Source organism: Ooceraea biroi, chromosome 12 (genome assembly GCF_003672135.1).
Source record: "Ooceraea biroi isolate clonal line C1 chromosome 12, Obir_v5.4, whole genome shotgun sequence".
NCBI classification, from domain to species: Eukaryota; Metazoa; Arthropoda; class Insecta; order Hymenoptera; family Formicidae; genus Ooceraea; species Ooceraea biroi.
Window position 1 is genome coordinate 13,259,175 of NC_039517.1, and position 15,589 is coordinate 13,274,763.

General features: G+C 45.7%; 1 protein-coding gene across 1 annotated transcript; it reads left to right on the top strand.

The window, feature by feature from the left end:
• The first annotated feature begins 12,748 nt into the window (after window positions 1-12,748).
• On the top strand, window positions 12,749-13,318 carry LOC105285938 (protein GVQW3). The gene has a single exon (XM_011350510.2). The coding sequence runs from the start codon at window positions 12,749-12,751 to the stop codon at window positions 13,316-13,318; it is 570 nt and encodes a 189-aa protein (XP_011348812.2).
• The last annotated feature ends 2,271 nt before the right edge of the window (window positions 13,319-15,589 follow it).

Sequence of the window (15,589 nt, forward strand, 5' to 3'; positions counted from 1 at the left end):
TGATTATTAGAAAGTCAAACAGATTTATATTTCAAACACTTTCTAATTACACACTTATGAAACAAACACTTACAAACTTAAGCACTGAATTCTTACAAAATTGTAACAAACCAGATGGCGCTCGCGGCGCAGTTTCTCGCGAGCAAGAGTTGTCTAACAAGGTATTTATTAAATCGCGATACACTGGGAATATCTGATAATCTGATGGTCGGACTAAGATGCAGTAATCTCTCGCTCTAGGAACCAATTCATCCACTACGCGCCAACAAATTTGTTAGACTTAAAACATATTGTTACATCCGGGTTGACCACCCGGTGTAACGGAGCCGGGCGTGCAGCTGAGAGTCAGCTGGAAAGAAGACGCGAGTTGACGTCTCCGGGGCGAATCAACATCTCCGCGGCAACGGATAAACAAGATGGGAACAACGAGTTGAAGCTCAGCTGTGATCCCAGCTGGACGTGTCGCGAGCCGCGCCAATAACTGCACGAATTATACATCCGATCCGATATTATTAGAATAAAGTTCTATTCTCTTTCGTAAACGCGAGTATTATTTACGCGAGCGCGCGAGTGACAGCGAGCGTGTGCGCTCAAGACGACCGGAGTCTGCCCGGACGTAACATTTTGGGGGCTCGTCCGGGATCGCTAGATGTCCATGTTCCTGCGATCCATGGCCACTCCGAGGACACCGCGAGATCCGTCGCCGCCGCCGACGACCCCGGCCGCAGGAACGGGAACGGACACCCTCGCGACTATCCTGGCGGAGCTGCAACAACAGCGTGCCGATTTCGAGGGCCGGCTGGAGCGGATGGAGCGGCGACTGGAGCAGCGCTTCTCGCAGCTAAGTGCCACGAATTTTGTTGCTTGTGTTGAGACGCGGGCGGGCGCGATCGCGGACACGGGCGTCATCGTCGGCGCAGGCGCGGACGCGAGCGAGAATGTGGACGCGAATGTGAGTGCGAGCGTATGCGGAATCGGCAAAAATAAATTTAAAACCGATACGTTCGACGGAACCGTTCCGCTTAATGAATTCCTGACGCAGTTCGCGTTGATCGCGCGTGCGAACGCTTGGGACGACGTGACTAAGGCGGTAGCATTAGCGTCGTGTCTTCGCGGTAGGGCGCGATCCGTTCTCAAGTCGCTAGAGGACGCGGAGACGTTCGGATACGCGGATTTGAAGTCCAAATTGGAGATGCGTTTCGGGGAAGTAGTGTCCGCGCAGGGCTACTATCTGAGGTTCACGAACCGCCGACAAAAGGTCGGGGAAGAGTTTGCGACGCTTGGCGCGGATTTGGAGCGGCTCGCGCGTCAAGCATATCCTGACTGTACGGTAGCAGCGAGAGACAAGATCGCGTGTTCTCAGTTCGTGGCCGCGCTAACGGACGGGTACGTCAAGCGGACCCTTCAATTGGAGGGGGTCGCCACTCTGAGAGTCGTTATCGAACGCGCGAAAGAAATTAAAATTATTAACGAAAACAGTTTTCCGGGAAGACGTGAGAACAACTCTGATAAAGGTGAAAAGAAGGATATGGAAAAAGGAGGAAATAAAAGATTTAGGAAGAATGGGGATGGCGAGCGGGGAAACGCCACAGACAAAAAAGAGAAAGAATGTTGGCAATGCGGGGCGAAGGGGCACTTCCGTGCGGAGTGTCCAGCAAGGAAAACTAAATTTTGCCGAGCTTCGCGGGGCCGGTTCGGCGGATTCGACTCGAGCCCCGATTTTTGTGCGTCAATTAAATAGTGGTAAGGAAAGCGAGCGGTGTTTCTGTTTTCGCGGAACATTAGATGATAAGCCTTGTGTGTTTCGAGTGGATACGGGCTCGGATGTGACTCTGTTAAATAAACGATTTGTTGATCCTTCGTTTTCGGGTTTATTAGGAAATTGTAATTTGCGTTATCTGACCGGAGAGAGAGTTCCGGTGCTGTTTCAAACCAATGTGGAGATATCTCTTGGGAAATCTTGCGAAAGGTTATCTGTGTTTATTTGTGAAATGCAAGATGATTGTATTTTGGGCGATGATTTCTTTAAAAAAACGAAATCTCTTGACGATTTTTTTGAGGAGACTTTTGGGCAGCAAGTGCGCCCTGAATCGAAAGAACGGATTTGCGCGTGTTTGACAGATTCTTTTTCTGAAAATGAAAATTGTTACTAACTTCCTGATTTTCTTGTCAATGTTTTTGAGCGTGATGATGAGGATTTGAATGTGCAAAATAAAGGGGTCTTTTCCACATTTTTGTCGGAATTTCGCGATGTGTTTTCCAAAAAAATTGTTGCAGGAAATTGCGACGTTGTTCAGCATAGGATTGAATTGTCGGATCCTCGTCCTATTAAGCAAACTCCTCGACGAATCCCATTACATTTACGAGCGGAAGTGGATAAAATTATTGAGGAAATGAAGGAGCAAGGAGTAATTGAGGAATCCCAGAGTCCATGGGTATCGCCAGCTGTAATGGTTAAAAAGAAGGATGGTTCAATTCGTTTCTGTGTGGACTATAGGAAATTAAACGATGTCACGATAAAGGATTCATATCCGCTTCCGAGGATTGACGATATTTTAGATCAGTTAGCAGGGAATACATGGTTCACCACGCTTGACCTTAAAAGCGGGTATTGGCAGGTAAGACTTTCTTCTGGTGACAAGGAAAAGACCGCCTTCTCTATTGGTAGGGGTTTGTGGCAGTTCACCGTGATGCCGTTCGGTTTGTGCAATGCTCCTGCAACGTTTGAACGTCTTATGGAAAAAGTTTTGCACGGTTTGCTTTTCAAAATTTGTTTCGTATACCTTGATGATGTAATTATTTATGGGAAGACGTTTGAGGAAATGTTAGAGAATTTGAAGAAGGTGTTTGAGAGAATTCGCACCGCGAAACTGAAAGTCAATCCAAAAAAGTGTGCTTTTCTGAGGAGGGAAGTAAAGTATCTCGGTCATGTGGTATCGGCGCAGGGAATTGCCACGGATCCAGAAAAGATTTCGGCGGTTGCCACCTGGCCGCCTCTAAAAACAAGAAAGCAGGTGCGAAGTTTTTTGGGTTTTTGCTCATACTATCACAACTTTGTTAGAGGATTTTCTCTGATTGCGAAACCTTTGTACAATTTGACCGAGGAAAACCGGAGGTTCGAATGGTCTTCTGAATGCCAGATGGCTTTTGATCGTTTGAAGGGAGTTTTGGTTTCTTCCCTAGTTTTGTCCTTCTCGGTGGGGGCGGAGGGGTTCAGTTTGGATACGGATGCGTCGGATCATGGAGTCGGTGCTGTTCTCTCTCAGGTACAAGACGGAACTGAGAGAGTGATTGCGTATTTTAGCCGCGTTTTCAGTAAAACCGAGAGGAATTATTACGTGACTAGGCGGGAACTGTTAGCGGTGGTGGATGCGGTTAAATCCTTCCATCACTATTTATACGGACGGAGGTTTATTATTCGAACAGATCATGTTTCCTTGCAGTGGCTAATGTTCTTCCGAGATCTTGAAGGACAGCTGGCGAGGTGGCTGGAGCGCCTTCAGCAATACGATTTCGAAGTTTGTTACAGGAGTGGCAAGGCTCATAAGAATGCGGATGGACTTTCCAGAAGGCCATGTGCGGAGACGACTTGTCGATATTGCGAAAGGGTAGAAGACCGGGAGAAGAACAGCAACGGAGAAAACGTTGGTCGCATCGTTTTTACAAAGGATAGTCAGTCTGAGTGGCGGGCGAGCCAATTGCGTGACCCGGTCATCTCCATCTTTTTACAAGCTAAGGAAATCAACCAGCGTCCTAGCTGGCAGGAGGTTGCTCCGTACGAGGTTGCAGCGAAAATCTATCGTTCGCATTGGGACGCCTTGGTTGTAGAGGATGGAGTTCTTTATAAGAGATGGGTGTCCCCGAAGCCAACCGGGAGTAGGTTGTAAATCATTGTTCCACGTGAAAGGGTAACTGAGATTTTGGAGGAGGCTCATGATTCCCCGACTGGAGGACATTTCGGTGTCAACAAAACCTTGACGAAAATTCGACAGCGGTATTATTGGGCCACCTGTAAATCGGATGTAGAAAGTTGGTGTGCCTCATGTAAGATTTGTGTCGCGAAGAAGGGCCCAGCTTCCAAAGGAAGGTCTCCGTTGCAGATTTACAACGTCGGATGCTCTTTTGAGAGAATGCAGGTAGACATCCTAGGTCCGCTCCCGGTGACGGCGGGGAATAAATATCTGTTGGTTGCCGTAGATTGCTTCACCAGTGGCCGGAGGCGGTTCCGTTGAAAAGCAAACGGGCTATAACAGTCGCCGAGGCGCTAGTGGGGCAGGTGTTTTCTCGGCATGGTATTCCCCTGGAGCTACATACGGATCAGGGGAGGAACTTCGAATCCCGATTGTTTAAAGAAATGTCGGCGCTGCTGGGAATGAAGAAGACGAGGATAACACCGTTACACCCGCAGTCGGACGGGCAAGTGAAGCGTCAGCATCAGACCATCCTGAATTATCTTGCCAAGTTTGTAGCCGAGAATCAACGGGATTGGAATCGCTGGGTTCCAATGTTCCTCCTGGCATTTCGATCATCGAAACAGGAGACTACAGGGATGACGCCTGTCGAAATGTGTCGTGGGTACGATCTTCGGCTACCGCTGGATTTGTTGCGGGATCATCCTCCGGGAGAGGATGGAGACAGTGTGAATTTTGTGCAAGATCTTCAAAGGAGATTAAGTGCTATTCATCAGAGTGCTAAGGATCGTCTTCGTGTTAGTTCCAGGAATATGAAGACGTGGTACAACCGTCGAGCGAGGGATGTACTCTTCGAACCAGGACAGAAGGTCTGGTTCTACAACCCTCACCGTATTAGGGGGAGAGCTCCTAAATTACAGAGTTCATGGGAGGGACTTTACGAGGTGACGAAGAGAATTAGTGAGGTGGTATATGAAATTCGAAAATCAGTTAGGCATCGTAAGAAAATTGTTCATGCAAATCGACTGGCTTCTTTTCAGGAAAGATGTGTATCGTAAGATAGAGTTGAATAGAAACACTCCGAGCCTGAGAGTGCGTGTATGATTGTGAATCGTTTGATATTATTAGAACTATATGTTATACGTCGAGATTCGCTGCCGTCGTGAATGATTTGTTATAGATTTGGAGTCGAAGGGTACGACGAATGAAGATGTGCTTAACGGGAACTGGTACGCTGTCTACGCAAAGGAACATCGCGACGACTGCCTCACTCGCGGTTTTTGGAAGGGGTTTTCTCGCGAGGCGTAGGGCGAATGCCGAGGCAGGGACTTGGGGTCCGCAAGTCGGACAAAAGGGTCCCCGGAGTATTTTTCCCCCTTGTCCGAAGATGGAGCGTCCGAAGTATCAGAAGAGTCTGCTAGCGGCGACGGGGAATCAGGAGGCGGCGGAAGGATCCTACACTTAGTAACCTGCGGCAGCAATCCAGGGTAGAGTGGCGAAAAGGGATCCGAGGCACCTTCCTACTGGGACTGTCGAGACGACAGTTTCATGAAGAGGGAGGCATATGTTGTGTCCGGGTTGGTCACCCGGTACGATGCTGCCGGTCGTCTCAGCTGAGAGTCGGCTGCTGAGCAGAAGACGCGAGTTTCCACGCGACGCGGTCTCCAGGGGAGAAAATAAACAAGACGGAACGACGAGTCGAAGATCAGTTGTCGTGACAGCTAGACGTGACGAAAACCGCTCTCGAATATATTGCGAATTTCTTGTAAAGCGCTATTAGAATAAAGTCTTACGTTCTTAAATACGCGAGTGTTATTTCGGCGTGTGCGCGAGTGTTAGTGAGTGAGTGAGCGGAAGCGTGTGACGAGCGAAGGCTGCCCGGACACGTAACATTTTGGGGGCTCGTCCGGGATCGAATCGACGAGCGGTCGCGAGTGATAAAGGAACATTCACGGACAGTTAGTGCGGTGCAATCGTGTGATCCATGTTTCTGCGATCGATGTCTACACCGAGGTCTCCGCGGGAGCAGACGCCGCCGCTGCCGACAACTGCCACAGGGACGGACGCTCTGGCAACTATATTAGCGGAATTGCAGCAACAACGCGCCGATTTTGAGGGGTGGATGGAGCGCATGGAGCAGCGCCTTACCCAGATAAGCTCCTTCCATAATATTCCTTCTTCCGCTGCGATACAGACGGGCGCGGATGCGGACGCGAGCGCGGGCGCGGGCGACGGTGCGAGGGAGCGTAATGCGACGGGTCTGGGCGCGAGCGCGGGCACGCACACGCACGGGAATAATCTGAAATTAAAACCGGACGTTTTCGACGGGTCGGTTCCGTTAAGGGAATTCCTAGCCCAATTTACATTGATCGCTCGCGCGAACGGATGGAGTGACGCAACGAGGGCGGTCACGCTAGCTTCGTGTTTAAGAGGAAAAGCGCGTGCAATTCTTGGCGCGTTAGAGGACCCCGATTCATTTAGTTACGCGGAATTGACATCGAAGCTAGAGTTGCGTTTCGGCGAGAGCGCGTACGCGCAAAATTATTATACACAGTTTACTAATCGTAGACAGAAAGAAGGAGAGGATTTTCCGACATTCGGCGCGGAGCTTGAGCGGCTCTCAAGGCTCGCGTACCCGGAATGTTCGGGGGAAGCGCGAGATAAAATTGCCTGCTCGCAATTCGTGGCTGCGCTCTCAGATAGTCACGTAAAGCGAACGCTGCAATTGGAGGGTGTCACGTCTCTGCGTTTAGTCATCGAGCGGGCCAAAACGATTGAAATTATCGACGAAAATAGTTTTGGGAAAAGAAAGTGGGAAAATAGTGAACGGGGCTCTGCCACGGCCGGGGAAGTTAGGAAACGCAGAGAAGAGTCAGAGAAGGGGAATGGGGAATTCAGAAGGAATAGAAGGAAAACCGAAGCAACGGATAAGAAAGACATTGAGTGTTGGCAGTGCGGTTCGAAGGGGCATTTCCGCTCGGAGTGCCCAGCGCTCGATAAGGAAAAAAACTAGAGTTTGCCGAGTTTCGCGGGGCTGGCCCGGCAGTGGAGGCTCAGGCTCGGAGTGTGTGATATTCGGATGTATAAGCGTGCCGCGCGGGAATTGTTTTTGTTTCCGAAGCCGAGTTGATGGCAATTAATTTTAAGTAACTTAGTGTAAGACTTCTAGGACCGTGTACTCGTGTAGTATGTTTACGTTTAGGATATTCGGAGTGACGGCTGAAACGGAAGGAGGAGAGAACAAGATCTGTGGAAATGGCAATGGCAACCGCGGCTGCTCTCCTCACGGTTTTTAGACGGGGTTTTCCCGTGAGGCGTAGGGCAAATGCCAGAGCAGGGGACTCAGGACTCCTCTGGAGAGGAGGTAGGGACCCCGGAAATTTTTCCCCGAGTCCGAAGATTCAGGTTCCCGGCAGCACAGAAGTCAACGACGAGAAGTCAACGTGTCAGAAGACGACGGCGAGGCCCTGCGCTTGATAACTTGCGGCAGCAACCCAGAGTAGAGCGACGGGAAGGGGCCACCTTCCTCCAGGGACTGTCGGGACGACAGTCTCGTGAAGAGGGGGGCGTGTGTTACATCCGGGTTGGCCACCCGGTGTAACGGAGTCGGGCGTGCAGTTGAGAGTCAGCTGGAAAGAAGACGCGAGTTGACGTCTCCGGTGCAAATCAACATCTCCGCGGCAACGGATAAACAAGATGAGAACAACGAGTTGAAGCTCAGCTGTGATCCCAGCTGGACGTGTCGCGAGCCGCGCCGATAACTGCACGAATTATACATCCGATCCGATATTATTAGAATAAAGTTCTATTCTCTTTCGTAAACGCGAGTATTAGTTACGCGAGCGCGCGAGTGACAGCGAGCGTGTGCGCGCAAGACAACCAAAGTCTGTAGACTTTTCGGGTGGTGATGCGTGTAAAGACGATGACAAACTTGCGAAACACCAGGTTTATTGTGTGTCGTACACAACGTACACAACGTATAATTGCACGTGTAATTATAAGAACGAAATACAACGAAAATATCCGTAACTTTCATAAAACGAAAAAACTCTTTCCTTTGTTCACACGGATCTAACGATCACGGCTCGTTTAATACCCATTATAAACATCAAGCAACAATAATATCATATCAATATTGTAGTAACGGATAGTAGATACTTTATTAAAGTTAAGGGTATACAGACTTCAGAGCGCGTAAGGCGATAGGTCTTGTCTTAAATACGGCCAAGGAGCGACTGCCTAATCGCTGATCGGCAAGCACACCCGACGAACCGCTAGATACCTGCGCGTGTGTCCGTCACACTTACAATAGTTTGTTTTCAATCAAAATCTCTGTCCAACCTACGGATATCACCGTCGTTACACACACACACACGCACGCACGCACGCACGCACGCACGCACGCGCGCCACGGCACCACAATATTATAATTATTAATTTACCACTCAATCATGTAAGTGGTATGTCTTACATAATAGTTTCATTGAATAAGAGAAATCATAACATTGATATTACTGTTAATCAAAGTTTATTAGGTATATAAATTGTCATATTTCTGCGGCCGCCTATGGAAGGGGCAAAATGCTATAGTGCATGTCTTTCAACTGGTCCTTTCAAAGATGGCCGCCTTCCCCTTTTGCGGCTTCACGCGCAAGTCTGTATTAGCAGTCTAGGTAATATATAGAAGTCTGTGGTTGTAACACCTTCTGGTAATCTGCTTCTTTTTCCGCATCTTCGACAACGGCCATGCTCTAGTTGATACTCTACTACATACGACTTAATTTTTGGCAGATTAACTTTCTGGTGCATATACGGTTTCTCACATATTGCAATCTCTCCACCACATTCACAAGTATAAGACAACTCTATCTTTACTACTTCATCTGCATCCATCTTAGCACGATAATTCCCTTTATGGTCGAGTAGACCGGTGGAACTTTCCCACTAGCCCCTCACAGAACTGTGCATGAACCTCTCGATTCACACAGCTCTTGTCATTTCAGTCTTTACATCAAAGACTTTATCTTAGTTATTGGTTCCTCCCATTTCGGTTGACAAATAACTAAAACCAAATGACTCAGCCCCTTCGCTCCATTGCTATTACAGAAACTGAAACTTTGCTCTAAATTTTTACAAAGTTCCAAAAGATTAGTTAGAAGATTAAACATATAGACTTAAAATCTCTATGACCCTATTAATATCTTTTTTTAATACTCTATGTCACCTATTTTTTTGCCACTCCTCTGAACGGATACGCAAAATGAGCCAAACCAGATAGCAGCAAAAGCAAATGCTGTGAATGCTATACTGTGGAGTCGTGTGCGGGAAAGCTGCATGCACGGTTCTTGTGGGGGGACTATAACGGATAAACCTAATCGTGGGATTTAAAGTTATAGTCTCTACCAAACCATTATGTCGTTTATCGCAAAAACTCATATTTTACACAATCTGAACGAGGAAATACATTCCTTGAACGAATAATTTCATTATATTTGACTTGGAAACAAAAGAAGTTAAACCCTTTCCAAAATCTCCTGTCTATTGTCTCTCACACCGCTTAGCTGAATGGATACATAGTCTAACGGTTGTCCAAAGCTTCTTTTATACTTTTTATCCACCAGCCTAATCCACCAGGGTTTATAGCCCTTCTTATAATAGTCCGAACAAAACATAACTATGACCGGTATTCATAATCGGATCTTATATTTAAGACCGTCTTAAGTGTATCTTCAGATACTGCGTAGCCAATGAAATGATCTATACAGCATCTGCAGATAAGCTTAAGACGGTCTTAAATATAAGGTCCGACTATGAATACCGGCCTATGTGTGTTGTTATACTTAACTCTGCTTACTGTAAAACCATATTTTATCTTGTTTGGATTATTATGAGAAGAACTATACATTTAACTTTCTTGCTATTTTTGCTATTAGCTTTCCTGATTTTTTAACTAATTTCATAGCTTCTACTTTGAATTCTATTGTAAATTTTCTTCCATTTGACAGATTATACCTCTATTTTTCATAGTCTAAACTACCTACCAATATTATTTCCAAACAACCCAATTACTTCTACATCAGAAAGACAAGGTGGTACTAGAATCGAAAAGCCAAGCTTATTCATCCAAGCTTTTGTATCTTCGAGAGTTTTCTTAGTATTATCATGCTCTTCACTTAGTGTTCTTATTTGAATCTCAAGAACCTTTTCATATATTTTAGATGCTTTTTCGTAGTGTTTCAATGCTTCTACTGGATTATCTTGTGATTTTAATCTGCCAAGGTTATTATTTGTGTGTGCAATATCACTTAGGGCCACTTCAATCAAAGTCCAGTTAATTTAATCGTCGGTTAACTCACTCTTCGTCTCTTTCTAAGGCAGGTAGTTAGAAAAGGACGAAGAGTGAGTTAAACTACGGTTAAAGTTAAATGGCATTGGTTGAAGCGGGCCTTAGAGTGTTTAAAGTATGTTCATATTCTGGGTTGTTGTTTTGAAACTTATGAACTTCTTCGTAGGTTTCTAGTGCTTCTTTATAATGTCGTAGTGCTTCCTCTGGATTTCTTGATAGTTTTAAATCACCAAGCTTATTATGCGTATATGCAATATTACGTGCAGCATGCAGAATATCTTGCACAGTTCTTGAATTTGCTGGGTGAGTTTCCCATTGCTCTTTTTCTTGAATTGTAAGTACCATGGCATACATTTCAAAAGCCTTATTATAATGACTTAATGTTTGATTTAACCTTACCTCATTTTTGAGATCAGATGATTTTAATCTAGCAAGTTTATTATTAACAAATGCAATATCACGTATATTCTTCACAATATCTTAACTAAATACTGCATCAGTTCTTTTTATTTCATAAACCTCTTCATAAATGTTAAATGCATCTTAATAATGTTATAACACTTCATTGAATTTCGTTTCATAATCTTGTAATCTTTTGTTTGACTTTCGTTTTTCATTAGCTAAAGATTTAAGTTCATAAGCAATATCACTTGTGACGTGACGTCTTGGCGTCCGTCACAGGGGCGTTGCTCAACCGAGGGGGGCATTTTTTTATCGGAGTCGCTCCAGCCTCCCGAGGGGGAACGATCCGTCGCGTTCTTGTCGTTGTTATTTGCAGATAGATTGCGAACGGAATTGCAGGTAGAATGACCGAGTGAGGAAACGGACAACGGAGAGGCTGCCGGACAGGGAGGAGCTAAGGACGGGGCGACTAGAAGGCCTACGAGAGGACCGGAAGCGAGCATCGGGAGCCCGGGAGGAGCCGAGTCCTAGCGGACTCTCAGCGATACCGGAGCACAGCCAAAATACCGCCCCCTCGGCCTACCGAGCAGAGGATCTGCTCGCCAGCGTTATCACTGCCTGCAAGCTGCTATTCCCGAGTACCGAGGCGGGCCCGCTGGCCAGAGCGGGTGGAGGGAGGATCTTTCCGCCTCGTCCCTGTCGGAGTCTGGCCGCTCTGGCAGGGAACTACTGGTAGTAGCAACGGGAATAGGCAGCGCAAGGAGAATTACAAGGAGTGTCACCCGAGGGGCTGCGGATGAGCCGAGGTAGCGGCCGCATCGCGGATCTATCGCCGCCGAATCGACGGATTGCGCAGATCAATGCGCGGATTGATAAGGCCCTCTCGGCGCGCTCCGCGATCCTTACTGCGAGCCCGGCTAGCGAATAGTAAGGAGCGACTCCGAGGCCCTTTCCAAACAGTTGCGACTTGGAAGATCCGGACAACGAGGGACGAGCGCCCGAACTGTAAGAGCCTCATTCAGCGGCTGCATAATTCCGTTCCCGGCCAAGACGGCCCCTCGAGCCTCATTAGTATAAAACATCGAGCTAATCTATCGGAGGCGTGTTATCGAGGCCCGTCGGCTCCGGAAATCGTCTCGCGAAAGTAGAGTAATCCCGTACACTCCCGAGTGTACCGAGCCACCGCAAGGTGTTGAGTACCGGAGTGATTATATCCTCCCTCTCGGGATTCGCCGGCTCCAGTCATATTGTATCGTATAGCGTTCCGTGTATGGCGTAATTTTCAGTATCGTATGTTCGTTTCGTCTCGTTTCCTGATATAGTGCGTACTGTCGATTACAGATCTCTTGCGTACGACCGTGTTTTGGAGGGTCATGTCGGTTGCGGTAACGCGGTAATATCGTCTCGTCCTCTCGGTTCCGGTAATTTCGTCTCGCTCTTTTGCGGTAATTGATTGCGAGATGTCGTCTCGTCCTTTCGGTTGCGGTGCTTAGTTGCGAGTTATCGTTTGCGTGGAGTACCGCTCCAGTATCGTTTTCGTATCGCTTGCGTGGAATAACGCTCTTGTATCGTTGCGTGAAGTAACGCTCGCGTATCGTGCAAGATTATCGTTTTTCGTCTCGTGGCGTGGAGTGACGCTCCCGCATAGAGAATCGCGTACCTATCGTCTTGCGTTTCGGGTGTGCTTTCCGGGTATTGTTCATCCTGTTGATATCGTTCGGAATTTGGCGTCGCGACCGATCCGCGAGATCCGACGCGCTCGTGTCTCCAAAATCGGCGTCGTGCACGTCAATTACCATGATCTAAATGGCCTCCCGCGTGGCCACATCCCGTACTATTAATTTGTCTATTTTGCGGTCATTCAGTTGTGCTTATCGTGCTGTTTTGCGTTTATCGTATTTACGAGGTCTGTAAATAAAGTAATGAGACTGGTACCAGACCGCACGAATTGGTAACACTGCGCGTCTCCGCGCCACAGTGGGCGCACTTCAACATCTTATGTAGCTTCAGCGTGAGTGGCGAGGCGCTCGTGTCAACAGGTGGATTGTGAGAGCTTTTTTGCAAAGTGATTTGTTGCTGCGTCACTATAATGAGCGAGCGGAATTACGAGCAACGGTGTGCGATCAAGTTCTGTTTGAAACTTGGCTACAATGCGACTAAGACTCTGACAAAACTCCAACAGGCCTACAGTGATGCTGCTTTGTCAAGAGCCCAGGTGTTCAAGTGGTTCAAGGCATTTTCCGAAGGTCGGGAATCAGTTGAAGATGAGTCTCGGTCTGGAAGGCCATCAACGTCGAGAAATGACGAAAATGTGAAACGAATTCGAGATCTTGTGCGGTCTGACCGTCGGTTAACTGTCAGATTAATCGCAGACGAGCTGAATTTGAACCATACGACCGTCCACGAAATTCTGATCAACGAACTGGGGATGAGAAAAATTTGTGCGAAAATGGTACCCAAAAATCTCACTCCTCAGCAAAAAGAAAACAGAAAGAAGTGTGCCGCGATCTTTTGGAGCGGATTGAAAATGATCCAGATTTTTTCAAAAATGCGATCACAGGCGACGAGACGTGGGTCTTTGAGTACAATCCCGAAACCAAAAGATAAAGTAAAGAGTGGCACACTGCAAACTCACCACGGCAGAAAAAAGCGAGAATGAGCAAATCAAGAATCAAAACCATGCTCATTTGCTTTTTTGACAGTAGAGGAGTCGTCCATAAGGAATTCGTGTCTCAAGGGCAAACGGTCAACCAACATTTGTACCGTGAAATTCTGGAGAGGTTGCGAAAACGGATTGCTCGCGTGCGGTCAGACATCAAAGACATCTGAATGCTGCATCACGACAATGCGCCATGTCACACAGCGTTTTCGATTACGGAGTTTTTGGCACGGAAAAACATTCCTGTCGTCCCCCAGCCCCCGTATTCGCCTGACCTGAGTCCCTGTGACTTCTTTCTCTTCCCGAGATTGAAAACTCATCTCAAAGGACATCACTTTGATACGACCGAAAACGTAAAAGCGGCTGTAACCGACCAGCTGAAGGCCATTCAGGTTTCTGAGTTCCAGCACTGCTATGAAGACTGGAAACAACGTCTCAGGCGCTGCGTAGCTTCCCAAGGGAACTATTTTGAAGGAGACAGAGTTAAATTATAGTTAAATTATAAATAAAAGTTCATCTCGAAAAAGTCTCATTACTTTATTTACAGACCTCGTATTTGGATCTACTTGTTACTCGCCCTACCAAATATATTACTTGTTACTTTTATATGACTCGTTACTGACTTTCTCCTCTCCAGACTCTCATATTATCCGACCTCCGCCCTGAGGTCACGAAATAATCAAGCTACGGTACGGAATCTGGTTCTTGTGTACTTTTGAGTGGTGCGCTCGCGCACCTGGCGCTCAATACTTCAGTCCCGCATTTTACCGGGGATTGGTCCTCGCTGACCATTTAACTCGACCTCTAATCACCCGTGACTCCCCACGTTCACGGCGGAACGTGGGCTAGTCACGCGGTCGCGACCGTCGTTCATTTACGGCGTCGCACACTTCTGATTTTCAAAATATTAAAATACTTTGAATCCAATGCTAAAATATTTAGATATTTTTCGGATTTCAAAATATTGTCATTATAAATCGCATACGACAATTTACTTACACCACTGTTAATTGCAAGTTGTTTCATCACTGTATCATATAAAGCTTTGTACTCTTTATATGATTCCTCATATTTACCCATCAAATGTTTGGTATATGCTATATCATTTGAGACTAATAAACAAAGCTTATTAAGCTCGATGTCTTCCATTCTAGAAATAGCATGCAATGTATTTAAACTTTCTACATGTATTTTGCCTTTTATGCTGTTAAAAATCTCAAGCGCATCTTCATAGCAGCCTTCATAGCCCTTCTTGTTTTTTACTCGTGCCATAGTACGTTGAACATGCAAAACATCCAAATCTGAACTATCTTTGCTAAGCAAAACATTTTTTATAGAATCAACTTCTTCAACTTCCAAAAACTCAAGTACTAGGTCATACTCCTCGTTACTATACAACTTATCACCTGTATTTTTTAATAATCTAAAAGCTTCTTTTACTAATTCAATTTTTCCTGAATTATTATTTAAAGCTCCTAAAATTCCTGCAACATGTTTAGGGTTTTTAAATAAACAGTACATGTTTTGAATATTATTTTTTGAATTTTCTATTATGTTAGAAAATCCTTGAGTTGTAATAACCCCTTGTGTTAACTTGTTTGCTATTATTAACTCAATAACGTAAGGTGTTATATACTTTACCTTTAGTAATTTAGTTAAAAAATCCTGAGTGATATCTATTTTTTCATTTAATAAATAGTCTAAAAATATCTCATCACTAAAAATTTCTTCTATGTTCATAGATAAAAAAGGATATAGAATATGATCATCTAACATCTCAAGCAAGTTTCTAGTGGTTTTTACTACATCTACTATCACATCAATTTTTTTACCTTTATCATTTTCTACATTAAAGTCTGAAGAAAGATTTATGGATTTATTTCTTCTACTTCTAAGGCTGCCAAGCTTCTCTTCAATAGACTACTTTTGTTGAGTAGTTAATTTTAATTCTAACAAATTAAAAATCTCCTCTCCCTTAATGAATTTATCATAACCTTTTGGGTAGGTAACTTGTAATCGTCCTTAATAGATATAAGAGCGCAAACATCGTTATTAACTATTTCTTCAAATTGACTGATTGTGAGTGGGCTATCACTTTCTACATAGTATTTAAACATTTGTTTGAGATAACGCTGTGGTATTAGGGTGGCTCTTATTTACTCTTGGTGAAAATTTTTTGGGGATTTTTTCGCGCTACCCCCCAGTTTGGTTCCATTTTATAAAAAAATAATCTGTGTAAAATTTCAGCTCAATCGGATAAAGGGAAAGGGT

What these genes read in the sequence shown, in the direction of transcription:
- LOC105285938 (XM_011350510.2), top strand. Translation starts at nt 12,749, where the DNA reads ATGAGCGAGCGGAATTACGAGCAACGGTGTGCGATCAAGTTCTGTTTG.